The sequence below is a fragment of the Hippoglossus hippoglossus genome, chromosome 10 (genome assembly GCF_009819705.1).
Source record: "Hippoglossus hippoglossus isolate fHipHip1 chromosome 10, fHipHip1.pri, whole genome shotgun sequence".
In the NCBI taxonomy this organism is placed as follows: domain Eukaryota; kingdom Metazoa; phylum Chordata; class Actinopteri; order Pleuronectiformes; family Pleuronectidae; genus Hippoglossus; species Hippoglossus hippoglossus.
In genome coordinates, this window is record NC_047160.1 from 7343457 (window position 1) to 7361067 (window position 17611).

The window sequence follows — 17611 nt, forward strand, 5'->3', positions numbered from 1 at the left end:
ACACGGCAGAGCTGCTTCTCTGATACGGAAACAACTGTGTTTGGCTTTTATCTGCTCTGCCTGGGCTTAGATCTGGTGGGCTCACAAGCTACAGGGAGGACCGTACACTTACTCACAGCACGTTTCCTACACAAATACACATAGGGACACGTGCATACATGCAAATGTGCGGCCAGCAATACTGCACACATCAATAAGAAGACATGTATAATTCAATATTTGGATACTGTATGATATTCTTCCCATGCCATGACTTTTATTAGTTTGCGCTTTGATGTGTGAAAGAGGCGAATCGGTGTCAATGTCCTTTTTGTTGAGTGTGCTAGTTTGTGTTTCTGGATGCTACACTGCACTTTCCATTATCACATGCATTCAACTGGCTAGATCTAGCTGGCTATGTGTCATAGTAGGCTGCAAGACAGACAGACAGACAGATAGTATGATGGACAGACAGTGTGTTTTCATGGCAGTTTTAGCAGCTTCTGTGGATTAAGGTTAAGCTTAAACGTCAGTGATGCTCCCACAGAAAACCGGGACATAACTCATCTGAAGGAACTGACTGTTTGACTAACTAAGCTTACAGAGATACTACCTGACTGAGTGACAGGCTGATAAACTATGTCCTGACTGAAACACGTTGGAACTAAAAAGCCAGTTTGATGAATAAGATTCCTGCACTGCAGCATCATTGTCTGTTTGAAAATAAAACCTTCACCTCTTATTCCAATGTGTTAGATGGCATGTGTGCAGCATCTGCAATACTTGCCAGTGTTTTCTTTTTATCCCTGTTGCCAGCCGCCTACTTTACATCCTCTATCCAGAGATGTCAGAATAATCAGCAGACAGTGCATCTACAGGGGGAGGTTGGCTGAGGTAAGATTAGGTTTCGTCTCTCCACCCAGGGCATCATCAAAGCTCTGTCTGTTATGAAAGTTGAAGCCTGGATTTCGGAGAGTGTGCTTGCACTCGGGATGTAAGAACACATTAATGCAAAGTCTGAAAGCCATCTGAATCAGTTTGAATATTTGGATTTGATGAAAACCAGTAGTTTTTGACTAGTGTTGACTCCTTTTTATTTACCAAAAAACATCACCTCGACTAGAGGGGGCACTCAAAGAGCGCATACCTCCGCCAAGGCCCAACAGTCCCATTACAGAACCTTATTTTTGGATCTGTACAAAATTGCACAAACTCATAAATATCAGTCCCCTAAACATGACTTCTTTCATCAAAATCCATGAATAATTTTCTGAGAAATCAAGGAAATGTTGCCAAACGCCTTTCTCGCAATGTTAAAGAAAACGAAAAAATAATCCTGGATCAGCCCCCTGATCCAGATCTGCACCAATATTTTGTGAATTCTTCCCTGACCTATACTGCATTAAGTTCATGGTAATCCGTCCAGTAGTTTTTGTGTAATCTTGCTTACCAACAAACCAACCAACATACAGACTGACGGGTGAAAACATAACCTCCTTGGTGGAAGTAATAACTGTAAGTGATGTATGACATGGACAATGTCTCAATTTTATTCATGTTAAGACGTTCACAAACTGATTGAGGAGTCACTAACAGAGCATTTGCAGTGTTTTCAGACATATATGCTGATCCAACTGCTCCGTTCCACATGCCAGTGCTTTCTCGAGAAGACACACTACTCTCTGTCTTGACTGTTGTGTCATTTTTGTCAAAAGTTACACTGTTGTCATGTGGTCATGGTCAGAGCTACAAACACACTATCTTTGTTCGAAGACTCTTATAAGACTAAATTTGACTTCATCCTATAGTTCAGTTTGTGTCCAAATCTTTCTAAAATGTAAAAAAAGGGCCCATGGAAGTGCAGTGTTGAATTTGGTTTGATTTGGACACGTAATACATTCAATATTAAACTTTGAACAAACAGGAAGCAGCCACGGCTGGGTTTCATCAGCGTGTTCCCAACAATGGTGAAGGCAACTCATTCTCCACTTTTGGGTTCCGGGTACTGAGTTGAGCAGCCAGTGTTTACTTGCTGCAGCTCAATTACTACAGGTCAGTTTTACGGTTTCAGAAAGAAAGCGGCAGCCAGCATTACCACAGGCCAAGCAAACAGCCCAAACCTAATAGACATGCTTATATCGGGCACCGCACTAGTACCTCAAAAACTAATGATGGTACCATTAGCATCAGCTACACTTTGTGTTTAGAGGTAATTAGCAATGTTAAATGCAAGGCTAAAATTGGTAAAGTTGGTTGGTGGAAAATGGTAAAATTCCAACCCACAACTTCAATGGGAAATGTAATGCAAAAACACCACATGAGTGAAGCAGTGGCAGAAAAAAATAGGAGACGAATGTAGAAAATAAAATTTAATTTAAATGACAGACAAACAAACAAATTGATTGAGTGATCCATAAACAAACGAAATGTCGGCCAAGCTCACTAACTGACTGACTTGCCATTTTTAATCCATCGCCCTGCAGCTGCTCTGCCCTGCAGTACAAATAACTAGTTGTCCATGATGCCGAGGTGCCAAAATGTCTAACAGTGCCATTTCTGCGGTTATCCGCAGGCGAGAGAGAGAGGTAGAGGAGTGAGAGATAAGAAACAGTGGCAGCAGCAGGACAGGGGAGCGGGGGAAATGGAATGAAGGAGGTGATGCAAAGACGAAAGGAGGGGGAAGGTGAGGGGGACGACGGGAGATGAGATGGAGTGAGATAAGACAGATAAATAGGAGAAATGAATAGAGGCAGGAGGTGAGATGGAGCAAACAAAGAGATGGAGAGACAGAGAGGGAAGGAGAGAAAGAGAGATGGAACACAAGGAAATGCATGTACACACTTAAATGGATGATGGTAGTAGACATTTAGCTGAAAAACAGCACAGCAGGCAGCTTTTATATCTTTTATGAGTAATTATTTTTGCTTTGATACACCTGTTCACCTTATAGACGTTAACCACAACAGCTTTTAAGGTGTGAATTATAAAATATAATTTACAACCTGTCTATTCCCAATTAGCTGAGGCTACATGCATACTACTACATTTTCGTTGGAAGCCTGAGCTCTTAAAAATCCATAAAAGAAGTAAAAAACTATGGTGCAGTGTTGTTCTCATTATAATAAAAAGAGGTTAAATTAAAGCTTGATAAGCATGAAAACATTTTTTTTTTAAGGACACTGTGATTTGTACTAATGCTTGTTACTTTTCCCTTTTTAATGTCGTAAAAACCTAAATGGATAAATTGGATACTTTAGAAAGTGCAACTGTCCCTTTAAGACGGACTAGCAGATGTATCCACTCTAGACTTAAGTGCTCAAATGTCTGGCAAGCTGGCTAGTATAGAGTAATAATCGCTCACTTACACACACACACACACACATTGACTCTAAGACCCTGCTGGGCGGAGGAAAGCTGAAGACGATGATGTCATGACATAAACAATAGCTCATTCAGCTTGGCACTGGCGGTCAGGAAGCAAGACCGTGCTTAAGGGACAACATCTGTAGCCTGGGGTGGGGGGTAGAGAGAGAAAGAGAGAGGGAAGAGAAGGGGAGCCGACGTCCAAAACCCTGAAGTCACCTCATAGCTCCAACTGAGTTGTGGAAGCACCAGGGATCTTATTTATCTGAGCAAAAAATGTCGGAGGTCTGTGCATCTATTTGACATTCCAGTAGTTTTGTAGCTGTAGAAACTGTGCAGGGGGGGCAGTGCTGGGGAACAAGGCACAGGGATCTCACACGGCTGTATTTCAAACTACATGGCTTTTCCCATATGGCCCCCGCTACCAATTTCATCTTCGGTGGCTCTGCACTGTCTTCTTCAACCCTCTTTAGTGCAATTAAGATAATTAAATGTATAAAAAAGGACTGTCAGCTGTTGTTGTATTCCCACAATTCCTCAGGGTGTAAGCAAAGATGGATTGAGTGGATTAGTTATCACAGTGTCGTAAAATCTCACCGTTAAATATCAGCTGGCTATCTGAGACAAAGTGAACGACACTCTTGCTGAGATGATTCATTACGCTGACAGGCGCGCTGCATCTTATTTCCATACGACTGTATACATTATAAATGTTAATCTCCTCATGAAACCACCACACTAGTCCAACACATTCTGTTTCCAGTCACGGGAGGACTACGTTCAAGCATAAACCTTGTGTAATTTAGCAGCACTGGGCTTATCTCACACAATTGTGCGAGTTTGCTTTGAGCAAAGTCGTTGAATAAAGCAAATACCCCTGTGACAATGTGCAGGCCTGCTTCATGAACCTGCTGCTGCGCGAGGGTTTTTATCAGGCTCAATGCTGTTTCATCATCAATGCAACGGTCAACCTTAAACAGGCCCACTGACTTAAAATTGAAATGTAAAACGCTCTCCTGTCTGCTTGTTGCTGTTGAAGTCTGTTGTGGGAGTGCAGCGTTCATGCTGAAGCGCACAGACGTATCCTTCCGTGCACTTAAACTGTTTCTCCTTTCGACTTCTCCTGAGTAACATGAGCTGAGATTTTTTTTTTACCTTGCCTGTAGAATGGTAAACATTACTCTGACCTCTGAGTTTGCACATATGGACAAACTACTTCATTTTGAACAGCAAGACCTCTTCCTTAACACCCCCACAGCTAACCACCCTGCCCCCTCTCTCAGGGCTCACAGCTGGGCTCACACCACCTGCTGGTTAAGCCAAGGGCACATCATCTTATAGGACTTTACATGCAGCAGGACACAGGCTGAAATCTGCCATTAGTGATGGGGTAGTTAAATTTACATTAACCTTCATTCATGATTAAAAGGAGAGATATGTAGTTAATTCTCATAAAGTCCAGTTCAGATGTGTTTCAGACATGAAGCTTGAAGCACAGTGGTGATGCTCTGAGGTGAGCAACACAGGAAAATGAATTAATATCCCAATTGCTGAGCTTCTGACATCAAGATTTTGCTTTAAGAGTGAAACGTTATCATGACAACTTGTCTACATTAAGTGCTTTGGAAGACATAACGGAACTGATTTAGAGTTTTGAATGAGCAATCTGTATTTCTAATTGTGTTAAAAGAATCCCAGGGTTCAATAACAGTACAATGATTGATTTCAATATATTGCCCAAACCTCATATAACCATATAACTTAGATTCCATTCATAAGCATTTACTAATATAAGGCGAACCCAAACTCCTGTTATTTGCATCACAACACAAGTAAGAGCAGTCAAAGTCGTTTTGATCCCCTCAGGTCCTAGTTGAGAAATGTAATTGGTATTACATAGACCAAGGATTTGACCATTTTCTTACTTTGGTGACTACTTGGGGTGACATCAAATAAGACACTGTGAGACACCAATGCACACTGATAACATCGCCTCTACCTTCCACTGAATCCAACCTGGAAAGAAGGAGTAACGGTTTGTAAGAAAGTATGTAAACTGCACTAATTTTCACTAGGATTGTCTAATTGATTTAAAAACTCACCTTCATCTTAAGGACGCTGGACGCTGTAAATACATAAAATATCTAAACATGCTAAAAATTGGCTTCCTCCTTACCTGAGAGAGTTGATCATGGCTCCACAACCCTCCATGGCTCCCTGGGCGTCTGCATGGTATCCATTAGGGATAGCCCAGCGTCCAGGCTGGCTCAGCACAAACTCTGATCTGCTCCCTGTTATGGTGGTCCTCAGTGGGCTTCCTCCTGCTGCCACAGCTCCACCTCCACGGACAGTGGTCTCTCCAGCGTTCACACTAGCACCTGGGGCATCTGGTCCAGCCTCAGCCCCTTCTTGCTCCTGAACGGTTTCCAGATCCAGCTCCAAAGGTTCAGGGCCCTGTAACAGCGCCCTCTGTTGGATGAGCGGCGTCAGTGGCGCCTCGAAGCTGACGCAGCTGTCTGTCTCGTCAGTGAGTGACAGCACATCCAGAGAGTCCAGGCTGCTGTAGCAGGTTCCTCCCCTCAGCAGGGCAGACTCCACGATGCGCTCAAATGTGGAGCTGAAGCCATCTTTGTTGTCCACCCTACCTTTCTCCCTCTCCTCCTCCAACTCCCTGTCCTCTTCCTCCTCTTCTTGCTCCTGAACATCAACCTGCTCAACAATCTGCTCGAATGCCGAGCTGAAACTGTCCTGGGTTTCTCTTCCATCTCCCTCTGTCTGGACCTCTTCCTCCTCTTCCTCCACTTCTGCATCAGCTTGTTCTACATTCATCTCAAAGTTAGAGCTGAAAGCATCCAAGTTTGTATGAGTCCCTGCTTCATCACCTCCTTCCTCCTCACCAGCTTCATCCTCGTCTTCATTCCCACCTATGCCGTTTGCAAGTCTGTATCAACAAGAGGCAGAGAAGCGTGGGAAATTATATTTAGCTTATGACTTAAACATATGGCAGTGTCTTTATTGAGATTGGTTCTCACATAAAGAAGATATTCATTGCTGAAATTATTTTCTATTCAGGAGTATGCACGATGGGCAAATATTTCAGCTTGAATAGCCACACTGACAACTGAAGCAAGATGAGAGATGAAAAAGAACAGTCCAATTTGTCTTTCTTTGAATAGCTGCAAAGCTCATGTGCCCTCCGCTGTTTCATACCTTTCATTTAAGAGAATGTGAATCTATTGTAAAACTCTGTTTGCTGCTGACTTTACATTATTTTACGCTATCTTATGTTTTGTTTTGTAAAAGTATTCTGTGTTATGTTATACTATGTGCTTATGCTATTTCATGCTATGCTTTGCTATTTCATGTTAATTCAGCAAACCACAAGTCAACAGACATGGTTTTCTGCCACAGTTGCAATTTTCAACTCCCCTCTCCCCACACATATATGCTCGCACACACAAACACCCACACATACACTCACACACACACACACACACTGTTCTGCTATTTTAAAGTGGTTAGAAAATTGGTGACTGGATCTTCCAGCTTTTAAAAATTAGGCATTTTTGCTCTGTTTGTTTTCTTTTCAGTTGAGGCTTTTTTTCCCATTTATTTTGTGAAATGCTGGCAAAGCACATTACACTAATGATGTACTACAAAACCACACTCAGAAAATAAAATTCCATTGAAAATATTCAGTTTGTAAAAGTGGCAATGTATTGAGATATCAGTGGAAAACATAAACACAGTCTGCACAACCACAGAAGACTCGGGTTACTATATAATGTAATCTGTAAGAAAACCATGTGAGGATATGTGGGTTTATCTTTCACTTTTTCAAGATAAAAGCTAATGAATCGTAGATTTAACAGCTCATTTGTAATTAACTAAGGGTTAAAACGGTTTCTTAATTTTAGATCACACTTTGACATAAAGTCACAAAGAGATATAGTCACAAGATGTCCATGCCCTGACAGCAGTACAGAATATATGTGGAGAGAGTACAACAGTAAAGAAGATTTAGTGAACTGACCGCCCAGCTTGTTGAGGGTGTGTTGCCTCCTCTGTCGACGGTTGCATCTCTTCATTTTCTTTCCCCTCCTCTTCCTCTTTCATCTCCTCAACCTCATGTGCTGCTGCCTCTTCCCCTGTTGAGATTACCTCTGAATTTATACTTCCATCCACTCTAGTGCCTTCCCTCTCCCCCTCCACCCCTCCGTCTGTCTGCTGATCTTCACCTCCACTGCTATCTAACCTCCCCTCTTTCAACTCCCCCTCCTCTGCTTCTGCTCTCCCCTCTCCTTCCCCATGTGTCTCCCCCTGTGCCTCCTCATCCCCTTCTCTGATCTCCTCTTGTTGTTTCCCCTCCTCAGCCCCCGGCTTGTCCTGCTCTGTCAGGTTGGGGGTCTCTGTGGGTGAGTCGGTGGTGGTGGTTGTACTGGCCTCTGCTGGGTTCTCTGATGGGGTGGGAGAGGGCAGAGCCTGCCCCTCCTGGGTCATGGTGCTCTTTACTGAGGGGGGAGCACCCGTCCACTCAGGCCCGAGATGAGGGCCAGATCTTAAGATGAGCACCTGGAGAGGACTCTCTGCAGGTTAAAAAAGGAGAGAAGGAAATCAGCATGAAATGAAGACAAAGCACCAAGTTAAACTGAGGAGGAGGTGTTACAGTTGAGAACATTACCTATAGCAGATACTGATTTAGTCTTTTGATCATTTCTTGTCTTAGTTACCAGTCACAGAGGTCACCTTGAACAAACAGCTGTGTGTGCAATGCAGTGTGTTTCTATGTATGCATGTGTGTGTTACACACAGAGAGACGCACATGGCTGGAACACTTTGTCCTCTGCACCAGATGATCCCAAACACCTCTGAAAGGAGGGCAGGAAAAGGTAGATAAAGCAGAAAGGAGCCACACATGCAGGCAGCCATAGAGAGAGACTGGTCTAATAAAGCCCCACAGATTCCTGTCAGAATGATCCTGCCAGCTCATCCGCTATCGGTCTGCAAGAAGATTTCACAGCTGAATAACTAACTATATGTTTCCAGCTCTGCTCTGGTTGTGCTTTGGGTAAATGCAACATAGTAACGTGAGATTTGAACATGTGTCCTAATGGTGTACTGTGATTTTCACTTGCACTGTTACACGGGCTTTCTTGTCCTCTTCTATCCTCACTGAGGCTCAAGGACAAATGCTAATGAGAAGCTCTCAATTACTGTTCTGCAGAGCTAGTTATGTGAAGTAATGCTGGTGTTTGACAGAACATTCTTTTCTCTGGAAAATGAGACAAGATACAAAGTTAAATGAATCTTTTTTGTAGATTCAGCCTGATGAACTGTATGTGTGAAATGATTTTAGGTGTAGGCATTGACAGGAAAATTTGCCAACAATTTTGATGAATGATTAATGCTTCTCAAGCAAAACAAATATTGATTGGTTCCAGCATTTTATGGTTGATGGATTTATGGATTTATTCCCATGCAGATTTACCTTTAGCCTCAGTGTACCCTCAAGTATCATTGATTACAAGCCCAAAACACTTGATGAAGCTAAGGTGCACAACTAAAGTTATGTCCCTAACATCTGCTGGTGGCCACTAACACCTTCTAAAAGTGGTTGGTAACCTCAATTGTGCAGAAGACCTTCAAACGTACAATGGATATTCAACATCTTGTTTTGAACTGTTGGTAAAAAAAATAGCAATTCTAAAGAATTTTTCTTGAGCCTTAAGAAATTGTTATTGGCATTCTCACAGTTTTTCTTACTTCAATAATTAAAAGACAGATTCACTGATAATGTAATGGTTTAAACCAAACTCCTTATTATAACAGGAAGTGGGTATGTATCCTCATTATAGAGATATAATCGCGATAAATGATGGCACATAGAATAGAAAATATTCAAATAGACTGAGTTTTTATCTTAACCTTGCTAACAGCAGCTCAATAAGCACAACAAGACAAGACATTTCAACACAATCTCCAGCAGTATCTGTTCAGGTGAGTTTGATCAAGTCACAATCTTCAAGGTCAAGAATTAATTTATAATCTCATCTTTTAATCTTTGATTATGAAAATCCATCCTAATTTTGATGTGGCATAAATTAAAATAAAGTAAATTTAGCAAAATTAGGGACACCTATTTTATAAAGCAGATCTCTGAGTTGAAGGGGTTCTATTTCTGTTGCAGAGTGCAGCCTGGACACAGCCCTGTCTGCCAGATCCAAACAAAGTCCTGAGAGACTCTTATATCTGCTCTGCTGAATCATGCGCAGCAGGGGACCTGCAGCACAACTGCAGTAAAATATTTACAGGGATTTAGATAATTTCTGACAGTATGTAGAGGCAGGTAAGGACCTGGTTTTCAAAATTCCCATTAAACTAAGTTCAGCAGTTTCTCAGGGGAAATGTTAAGCATTTCCTCTTTGGTTTGTTGCAGGTTAGGATGTGAGCCAATCTATGATGTTGCAACTGACTTGGATAATCTGCTGAGCACGAGGACACCACAGGCCCACTAAATGTTTTATCACAGCTCCTAAAAGGAAAGATGCAAATTATGCAGAACCCAAAAAGACAGAGAAACTACCTCTTTATTTCAAACGTGTCACCAAATTACAGTTAACCTTTGCCTTTTTTAGGACTTGATGTTGTGGTACTGTTTGAGTTCACCTGTGGGAAAGATACAGTTCAAGTCAACAATAACAAACTCAAAACCAAGCCAGTATCTGAAAGTCATTTGCATGAATCATTCTGTCTTTGGCAGCTCACGCTCGTGCACATCTACTCGGCATATGCAAACACATACCATTTGCATCCATTTATGCCATTACACAAAGATACATTTGCACATATTAACATGCAGACAATCACACACACGCACAAACAAAACGGTGACACATCTCCATAAATGGAAACAGGGAACGGTTATGAAACGAGGCACGAAAAGTGGGAATTCTCTGTCTCTCTCCCTCCCTCTCTGTTTCTCCAGTGTACTGTTATTTCCCCCACTCTCTCTTCTTCCTCTGTTTTTCTCACAGTGCAACTCCGCTCTCTCTTTTCTCTGGTGTAAGCCTCTCATTTTGCAGTAATTGAGGTAAATGGATCTTAGCCAGCAGAAAAAGGAAGACAGAGGAGGCTGCACTGTGAGTCCGACTGCTGAGGAGAGAGGGAGCAGATGTGCTCAGACACCCCACATGGAGGGAGGAGGAGAAAACACTGCCAATGATAGAGATAGCGTTAGTGTGTGTGTGTGTGTGTGTGTGTGTGTGTGTGTGTGTGTGTGTGTGTGTGTGTGTGTGTGTGTGTGTGTGTGTGTGTGTGTGTTTGAGTCTTTTTGTCTATGTGTATACAATAGTGAACAGGACAGACTTATTGCATTCTACTTTTGTCAGCAGAAGACTGGGGTTCTTAAGCCTTATCAATTTCATTTGATTGCGATCGGACCATCTGCCAATCATGTGAACAACACACCCATACACATTTGCACACACACACACACACACACACACACACACACACACACACACACACACACACACACACACACACACACACACACACACACACACACACACACACACACACACACACACACACACACACACACACACACACACACACACACACACACACACACACACACACACACACATACATATCTGAAATCATGGCCCAACCAGGCATATAAACCAGCAATCCAGCAAGGATGATGCTGGATAAAAGGCAAAGTCGCCATTAAATAGCTATTCTCTGTCCTCATTTGCTTTGTATATCTCTCTCTATCTTTCTGCCTGTCTCACACACTGAAACACACACACAAACACACGCTGCAAATAACGCACACAGACACACACTATGGTGTAATTTATTGATTCTCCCAGACACAGAGCCGCAGTCCACTGGGACTCTCCAGCGATAAGCATGACCGCTCTCTATCGGCAGCAGAGATGCCAGAGAAAGACAACTGAGGTAATCAGACTGAGAGCTTCAGAAATTAGAGAAAATACTTCTTCAGAGCAAGTATGTCTTACTGGAATAGAGAGCCTGCTTCTCAAGTTCAATATGATTCAGTTTTAAATTATTTAACTTTTTTTCACCGGTTAAAGGCAACCAAACTTAACTTTGCCTTGTCCGACTGATGGTTCTTAGCTATTGAGTACCACACTTTCAGGAAGTTGGCAAATCCATAAAAGATAGATTTTAAAAATGAGGGCAGTCTTGAATTTGGTGTGATTTGGACAAACAATACGTTAAATATTAGTAAAACCTGAATAATCAGGTGACCAGTGTTCTATAGCAGTGGGGGCTCCAACTCATCAACATAAATTGCATTATCCATCACGACAACAGGGCGAGTCCACGACAAATTCCAACTGGGTTCTGCGTACTGAGTCAAGCTTCATCGAACTCTGAATAAACAGCTGAAGAGCTCTTTTGTGCAGCTTCAGGGTTTTGAGGACTGAGTCTTTACTTGCTGCGGCTCAACTACTGCAGGTCACTTAGAAAGTCAGAAAGAAAGCTGCAACCAGCACAACCAAAGGTCAAGCAAAGGGCCCATTCCAAACAGACAGGTTAGGAACAAGCACGGCACAAGTTTTCCAAAATGCAGCCAATAATGTGGATTCATTTGGATGATGGCTTGGAGGAGCCAAGATTGCAAGGATGTTCATGTCAGCATAGTTTGAGTGTGGCTTCACAAACTCCAAGTACCTGACACAGCAGAAGTAGCAAATCTAACTGATTAATATGATACCGTATATAGAGTCTGACCCATACAGGAGTTTTGGAGGTGATGCTGTTACTGATTTTTTTTTATATATCAGCCAATACTCTGACTCTATATAGGTTGTTGTTGGTTGCTGTTCCATTTACAGTGGAGGTGATTTATAATGTATTTTCTCTCTCCTGCACAGGGACAACAAATGCTATAAGAATAATATAAAGTATAAGAGGAGTTTGTGCTCCTTACTGGACAAATAATAATGACACAATTTCTATAGTAAATCCTTTTCTGTCTTATGCTCTAAGATAAAATGTTTTGATAACCACACATATTATTAAACATATTCGACGATAGTATTAGATCTGTGATAGGCTAACACTGACAGAAATATCAGTGAGGCGCTTATAATATGACAACTAAATTATCAGTGGAGATAACCAGCTTGGAATAATGTATGAACTTTCCCACGCAACAGTAGGTTTTCCTGTTAATCTAATTCAGTCTGCATTCATCATTATAAGACAATAACTGCCAGTTTAAAGTATAGACTGTAAATAAAGATGGACAACATCACAGCTCCCCAAAAGTGAAGTCAAAGCCTCTCTATCACCATCTGTTGGCTGGCTGCAGTATAGGTCATGAATTCTGCCTCCTCCATGTTAACAGATGGGCCATTTTTTTCAAATACATATTTCAAAATGATGGTCTCTGTCATTTTAGGTAGACTTTATCACACTGATGTATATTCAAGTGTACATTTTTCCTGTATGTTTGGTTTTAAAGGTTCATTGATGCAAAACAAATGGGGTCAATCGGTGTATTGGTAGGACCTTGTTAACACAGCTCAACAACACAATCAGCACAATATCTCGTCCCCGATACAGGTCCAAGATGTGAACTTTTAAACGCAATAACTTTATATATAGTTCATGTATTTCAAACGCCATAACTTTACCCTGTAACATATAACAACTGGACACTTTTGTGGAACTTGGCGCCTTTCCTGTTCAAGTGGAGTTGCACCATGGCCAGATGTTATTGGCAGTGACTGAATGTAAGATGGTGCAGTGGAGGAGAGGATTACCCGGGATTCCCTGAGAGTTTAGCAAATGACCGAGCTACACAATAGGATAGAAAATCTGGTTGTGGCTTTTCTGAAACAAAATGGAAAGACTTGCACTACCAACATATGAAATGATGAAATTATAGCCTTAACATAATATTATAGAAATTCATGTTCTGCTCTTTAAACCCTTAATCTCCTTAATCCTTAATATCTATCTATCTATCTATCTATCTATCTATCTATCTATCTATCTATCTATCTATCTATCTATCTATCTATCTATCTATCTATCCATCTATCCATCTATCTATCTATCTATCTATCCATCTATCTATCTATCTATCTGTTTTGTTAGTAAATCTTTTTGAAAACACTCGTCTGTTATGGGCATCACTGCACCGTTTTTGTGTAAGGGGTGGAACCGACAGTCTATTGACCTAACTTTTCTGACCTCATTATGTTTGTAGTGATGCTCTTTTGTTTGTGCCGTGTGCCACCATGAGAGTTTCTTATTGAAAGGCATCACTCACAGTTATTACAAGTGGTGCTCCACTGTGTACACTGACAGTGAGTTGATTATCTCAATTATTATTACTAATTAGAAAATCTGCAGCAGAGAAAGACAGGCAAACATGAAACTCAATAAAAAGGTTTCACACTTCGCAGATGATCTTTTAATCGACACCTTAACCTGGGGCAGATCCAGGAGCGGGGACAAGGGGGCACTGGCCCCAGCTGAAATCCCATTGGCCCCCGAAGGGCCCCTGCCCTGTCGGTAGACTTTACTTACTAACGTCTTCAAAATATATTCAATGATCTGTAGCTTTGCTCAAAGCTATAGAGCTAACAGTAGACAAGGAATGACTTAAATGCGCACCTTAATGAATCAGGAATTCTGCATGGATGTTGGACATATAATTGTCCCCTCTGTTTAAATGTTGGCCCCTTTATGGCCCCAGATTTAGAAAATTCTATGACCCGCCACTGCCTTAACCACAGACACCAGCAGGACAACCCTCTAAATAGTTTTCATCAAGCGCTAATTAGCAATCAAAATTAATTAATGAAGCTCTCAGCTGGACTCTGATGGATGATAATCAGCTCAGCATGCTCCTCACCCCTCCTCTTGTATCTGAGAGACGCCGCAATCTCATACTATAAATGACCTACTGACCCTGTTCTTAATATACAGGCTGGATGCGGCACAGGCACTATAGCCCCCACACACACACACATACACACACACACGCGGTGCAGATACATTGTCACCTTTCAAAAATGCTGTTGTGCTACAAACACAGATGCAGACGGAGAAGAGGAAGAAGAATCATGTCCTGCTTGTTAGCCTGCGACAGGAAGTGCAGGAAAATATGGACTTGGAAGACGTCCAGGATGCTTTCCTCACTCAACCTGCTCTGCCTTCAAGTCACACCAGCAATAACGCAGAGCCTCCAACCAGCCACATCGGCCTACTGGAGCGGAACAGCTCAGCCAGCTCCCCCAAATCACCCCAATATGTCACTTCTGTGTCATCAAGGTCAAGCGGCCGCTCTCATTTTATCACCCTAAATGTCCACATCTAAATGCACGCTCACGGGATAATGTGGAGATTCATCTTGTTATGGGTTTTTTTCCTGGGCACTTCCATTTTGTCATACAAATGTATTATAATCACACAAAGATAAACACAACATACCCTGTCTGGCATCTGAGTGGTTGGCAAAACTGCCCTTTTTTCCATTTTCAAACTTCAACATGAATATATATATTACAAAGTATTGATTCATTTTATATGTAATCCAAATAATACATTTCTCAAAATGAGTTGACGGTGCACAATGCTTTCTATCAATGTACACAATGTTGTTTTTAAATAACTAGAGGGATGAAATGGAGAAAGACAAGAGGCGAGAGGAAGAGAAAGACAGTTTGGTCTGGAGTGTGCTGCTGCTGGTGTGTCTGACACTGTCTGACACTGACTTCAACTTGATTACACCGGAGCGGGAGCTGCACTTTGAGCCCGGGAGAGCCCTCCATTGTATCGGGGAGGAATGTGCTCCAATGTACCTACTAGACGTGTAAATGTCTATAATTAAGATAATAACGACTTTGCTTTGAGGATGAAAAATAAGCTGCTATCAAACACCTGTTTTAAAGAAGCCTCCCACATCCTGAAGAAGCGAAGATACAGTAAGTCTCGGCCCAAAAAGAAATCACAATGCCTCTATTACATTATCCCATGTAAGGGGGTCAGATTGTGTATGGTCATCCACACTGGGTTTATAGAAATCTCAATGCTCTTTAAGGGTTGTGTTTAATAATCACTTTGCTTTTTAAAAGGTTAATGTGGCTGCTCCTTTTTCCAAAGAGTCTCCCAGTACACTTAGAAAGACATAAACAAACAGGAGATAGACAGGGCTCATTGTCTGTCTCTCTCCATGTGTGTGTGAGAGAGAGAGAGAGAGAGAGAGAGAGAGAGAGAGAGAGAGAGAGAGAGAGAGAGAGAGAGAGATAGAGAGAGAGAGAGACAGACAGAGGGAGAAGTGGGATGGGGGGGGGGGGGCGAGCGCGAGACAGCCATGTTCTCCCAGCCTCCTCGAGCCAGTAACCATGACAACAGGATGGCTGGGAGACACGGCTCAAGCTCAATTGAGGCCGGTGTCTTTCTTTTCCTCCAAAATAGACCTTGGTCGCGTTTCAAGATCGACTTGTCCTCCCTGAAAGCGGACAGGAACTAACCGCTCTTTCTCTTTCCTCTTCTCGGGGGACGGAAAGAGAAGAAAACACACAAACACAAACACAAACACACACACACACACACACACACATCACCGCAATATCCCACGGCCCGCACGGTGCGTATCTTTCAGCCTGCGTGAACTCCACAAACACTGCTGTCCTGCGTGTGTGTGTGCGTGTGCATGTGTGTGTGTGTGCGTGTGTGTGTGTGTGTGTGTGTGTGTGTGCGTGTGTGTGCGTGTGTGTGCGTGTGTGTGTGTGTGTGTGTGTGTGTGTGTGTGTGTGTGAGACAGGGCATTTTTTGGTGTTAGATTAAAAAAAGACCAGCAGGACGTTAAACGCAGCCTCCATGATAAACACTCTCCCTCTTCACGATAATAAACTAAACATACGTGATATTTCTCCGTCGTAGTCCCCGGTTAAACTGCTGTGTTGACGTCAACACCGCCATTCTCGCTGAAAACGTCAACACTGTAACCGTGTGTGCTTTAATAAATGGACGCATCGTGTCTCCACTCACCGGTGAAACGCGCTCGGTCACAGGCTGAGGATGAGGAGCTTTACGGCCGCGGTCCTCTCTCTCTGTCTCTCTCTCCCCCCGCCGGGTCTCCACATCCACACCGGGGGACAGGCACTGACAGACGGGCTCTTTTTGTCTCTCTCCCCGCTGAACGTCCTCACACCGGCATGCGCGTGCTACCGTTGTACACGCCGCAGCCACACACCGACCCGAGCGCGTGGTGTAGCCTGCACAGTCTCGCGCAGGCTGGCAGGGGCACGCAGGAGGTCCAGGCGGCGCAGAGCTGATGTAGTGATGAATGGACGGATGAACGGAACCGTCCTCCTCCTCCTCCTCCTCTTCCTCCTCCTCCTCCTCCTCCTCTCCTCTCCTCTCCTCCGCGGTGTGTGTGTGTGTGTGTGTGTGTGTGTGTGTGTGTGTGTGTGTGTGTGTGTGTGTGTGTGTGTGTGTGTCTCAGGGGCCTGTGGATGCACTGTACCCTGCAGAGAAGAAGAAGCAGCAGCTGTGTTGACACCCGTCACTCTCCTCATATAACTGTCCCAGACCTGGAGTGTGTTCAAGTAACCGCTTCAACTTTAACTCCATCACATAGGAGCTGACGTTTACTTGAGATCAAAGGGTACACAAACCACCTGGAGAGGGTCACATTATATGTCCTCACAAGCATGGATTTTTTTTCTTCATCAGATTTGGCAACTTGTCTTGTTTTTTTGGAGGGGGGGGGGGGGTTTGGGGCAGATGATTTACAGACAGCCAGATAGTGCTGTCCAAGGTCTAAAGTCCTGCAGCTGTCATATCCTGGAGCACTGAGCATTATTGGTCATGCTTTAGTTTGGGTAGATAAGAATTTGATGTATGAGGGAAAACATGATGCATGAAACTGTAAATACCTGGCTTCTTTTGACCCGGAGTTAACTGTGTTCCATATGAAAAAGCTCAATCAACTGAAGCCAGAACGTACTCGGCATAAATTAAAGTGTATGCTTCATGTTTATAATCTGTCACAAATAACAGGGAGCTCAGCTTGACTTGGTACCAATAAATTATGATGGGGCTTAAATTCTATTTCATTCCACATGCTATTGTCACAGCACACTACCTTGACCTTTGACCTGCTGGTTGCTGTTAGCTTTGAATATAGTTGCTCTATAGGCAGTTGGTGCAGGTCAGAATTTAAAACTATTTCTGCAATGTAACTTTAAGAAACCCTTGTTTTTAAGGCTTT

General features: G+C 42.8%; 1 protein-coding gene across 1 annotated transcript in view; it reads right to left on the reverse strand.

Annotated features, from left to right (window-relative positions):
- psd2 (pleckstrin and Sec7 domain containing 2) overlaps positions 1-16794 on the reverse strand; it is a 35615-nt gene extending 18821 nt beyond the window's left edge. The window contains exons 1-3 of the mRNA XM_034598121.1: positions 16387-16794; positions 7376-7928; positions 5519-6283 (exon numbers count right to left, since the gene is read on the reverse strand). Of these exons, the coding sequence (XP_034454012.1) occupies positions 5519-6283; positions 7376-7842 (1232 nt within the window). The 5' untranslated portion in view covers positions 7843-7928; positions 16387-16794. The remainder of the gene's footprint in view (positions 1-5518; positions 6284-7375; positions 7929-16386) is intronic.
- Positions 16795-17611: the final 817 nt, after the last annotated feature.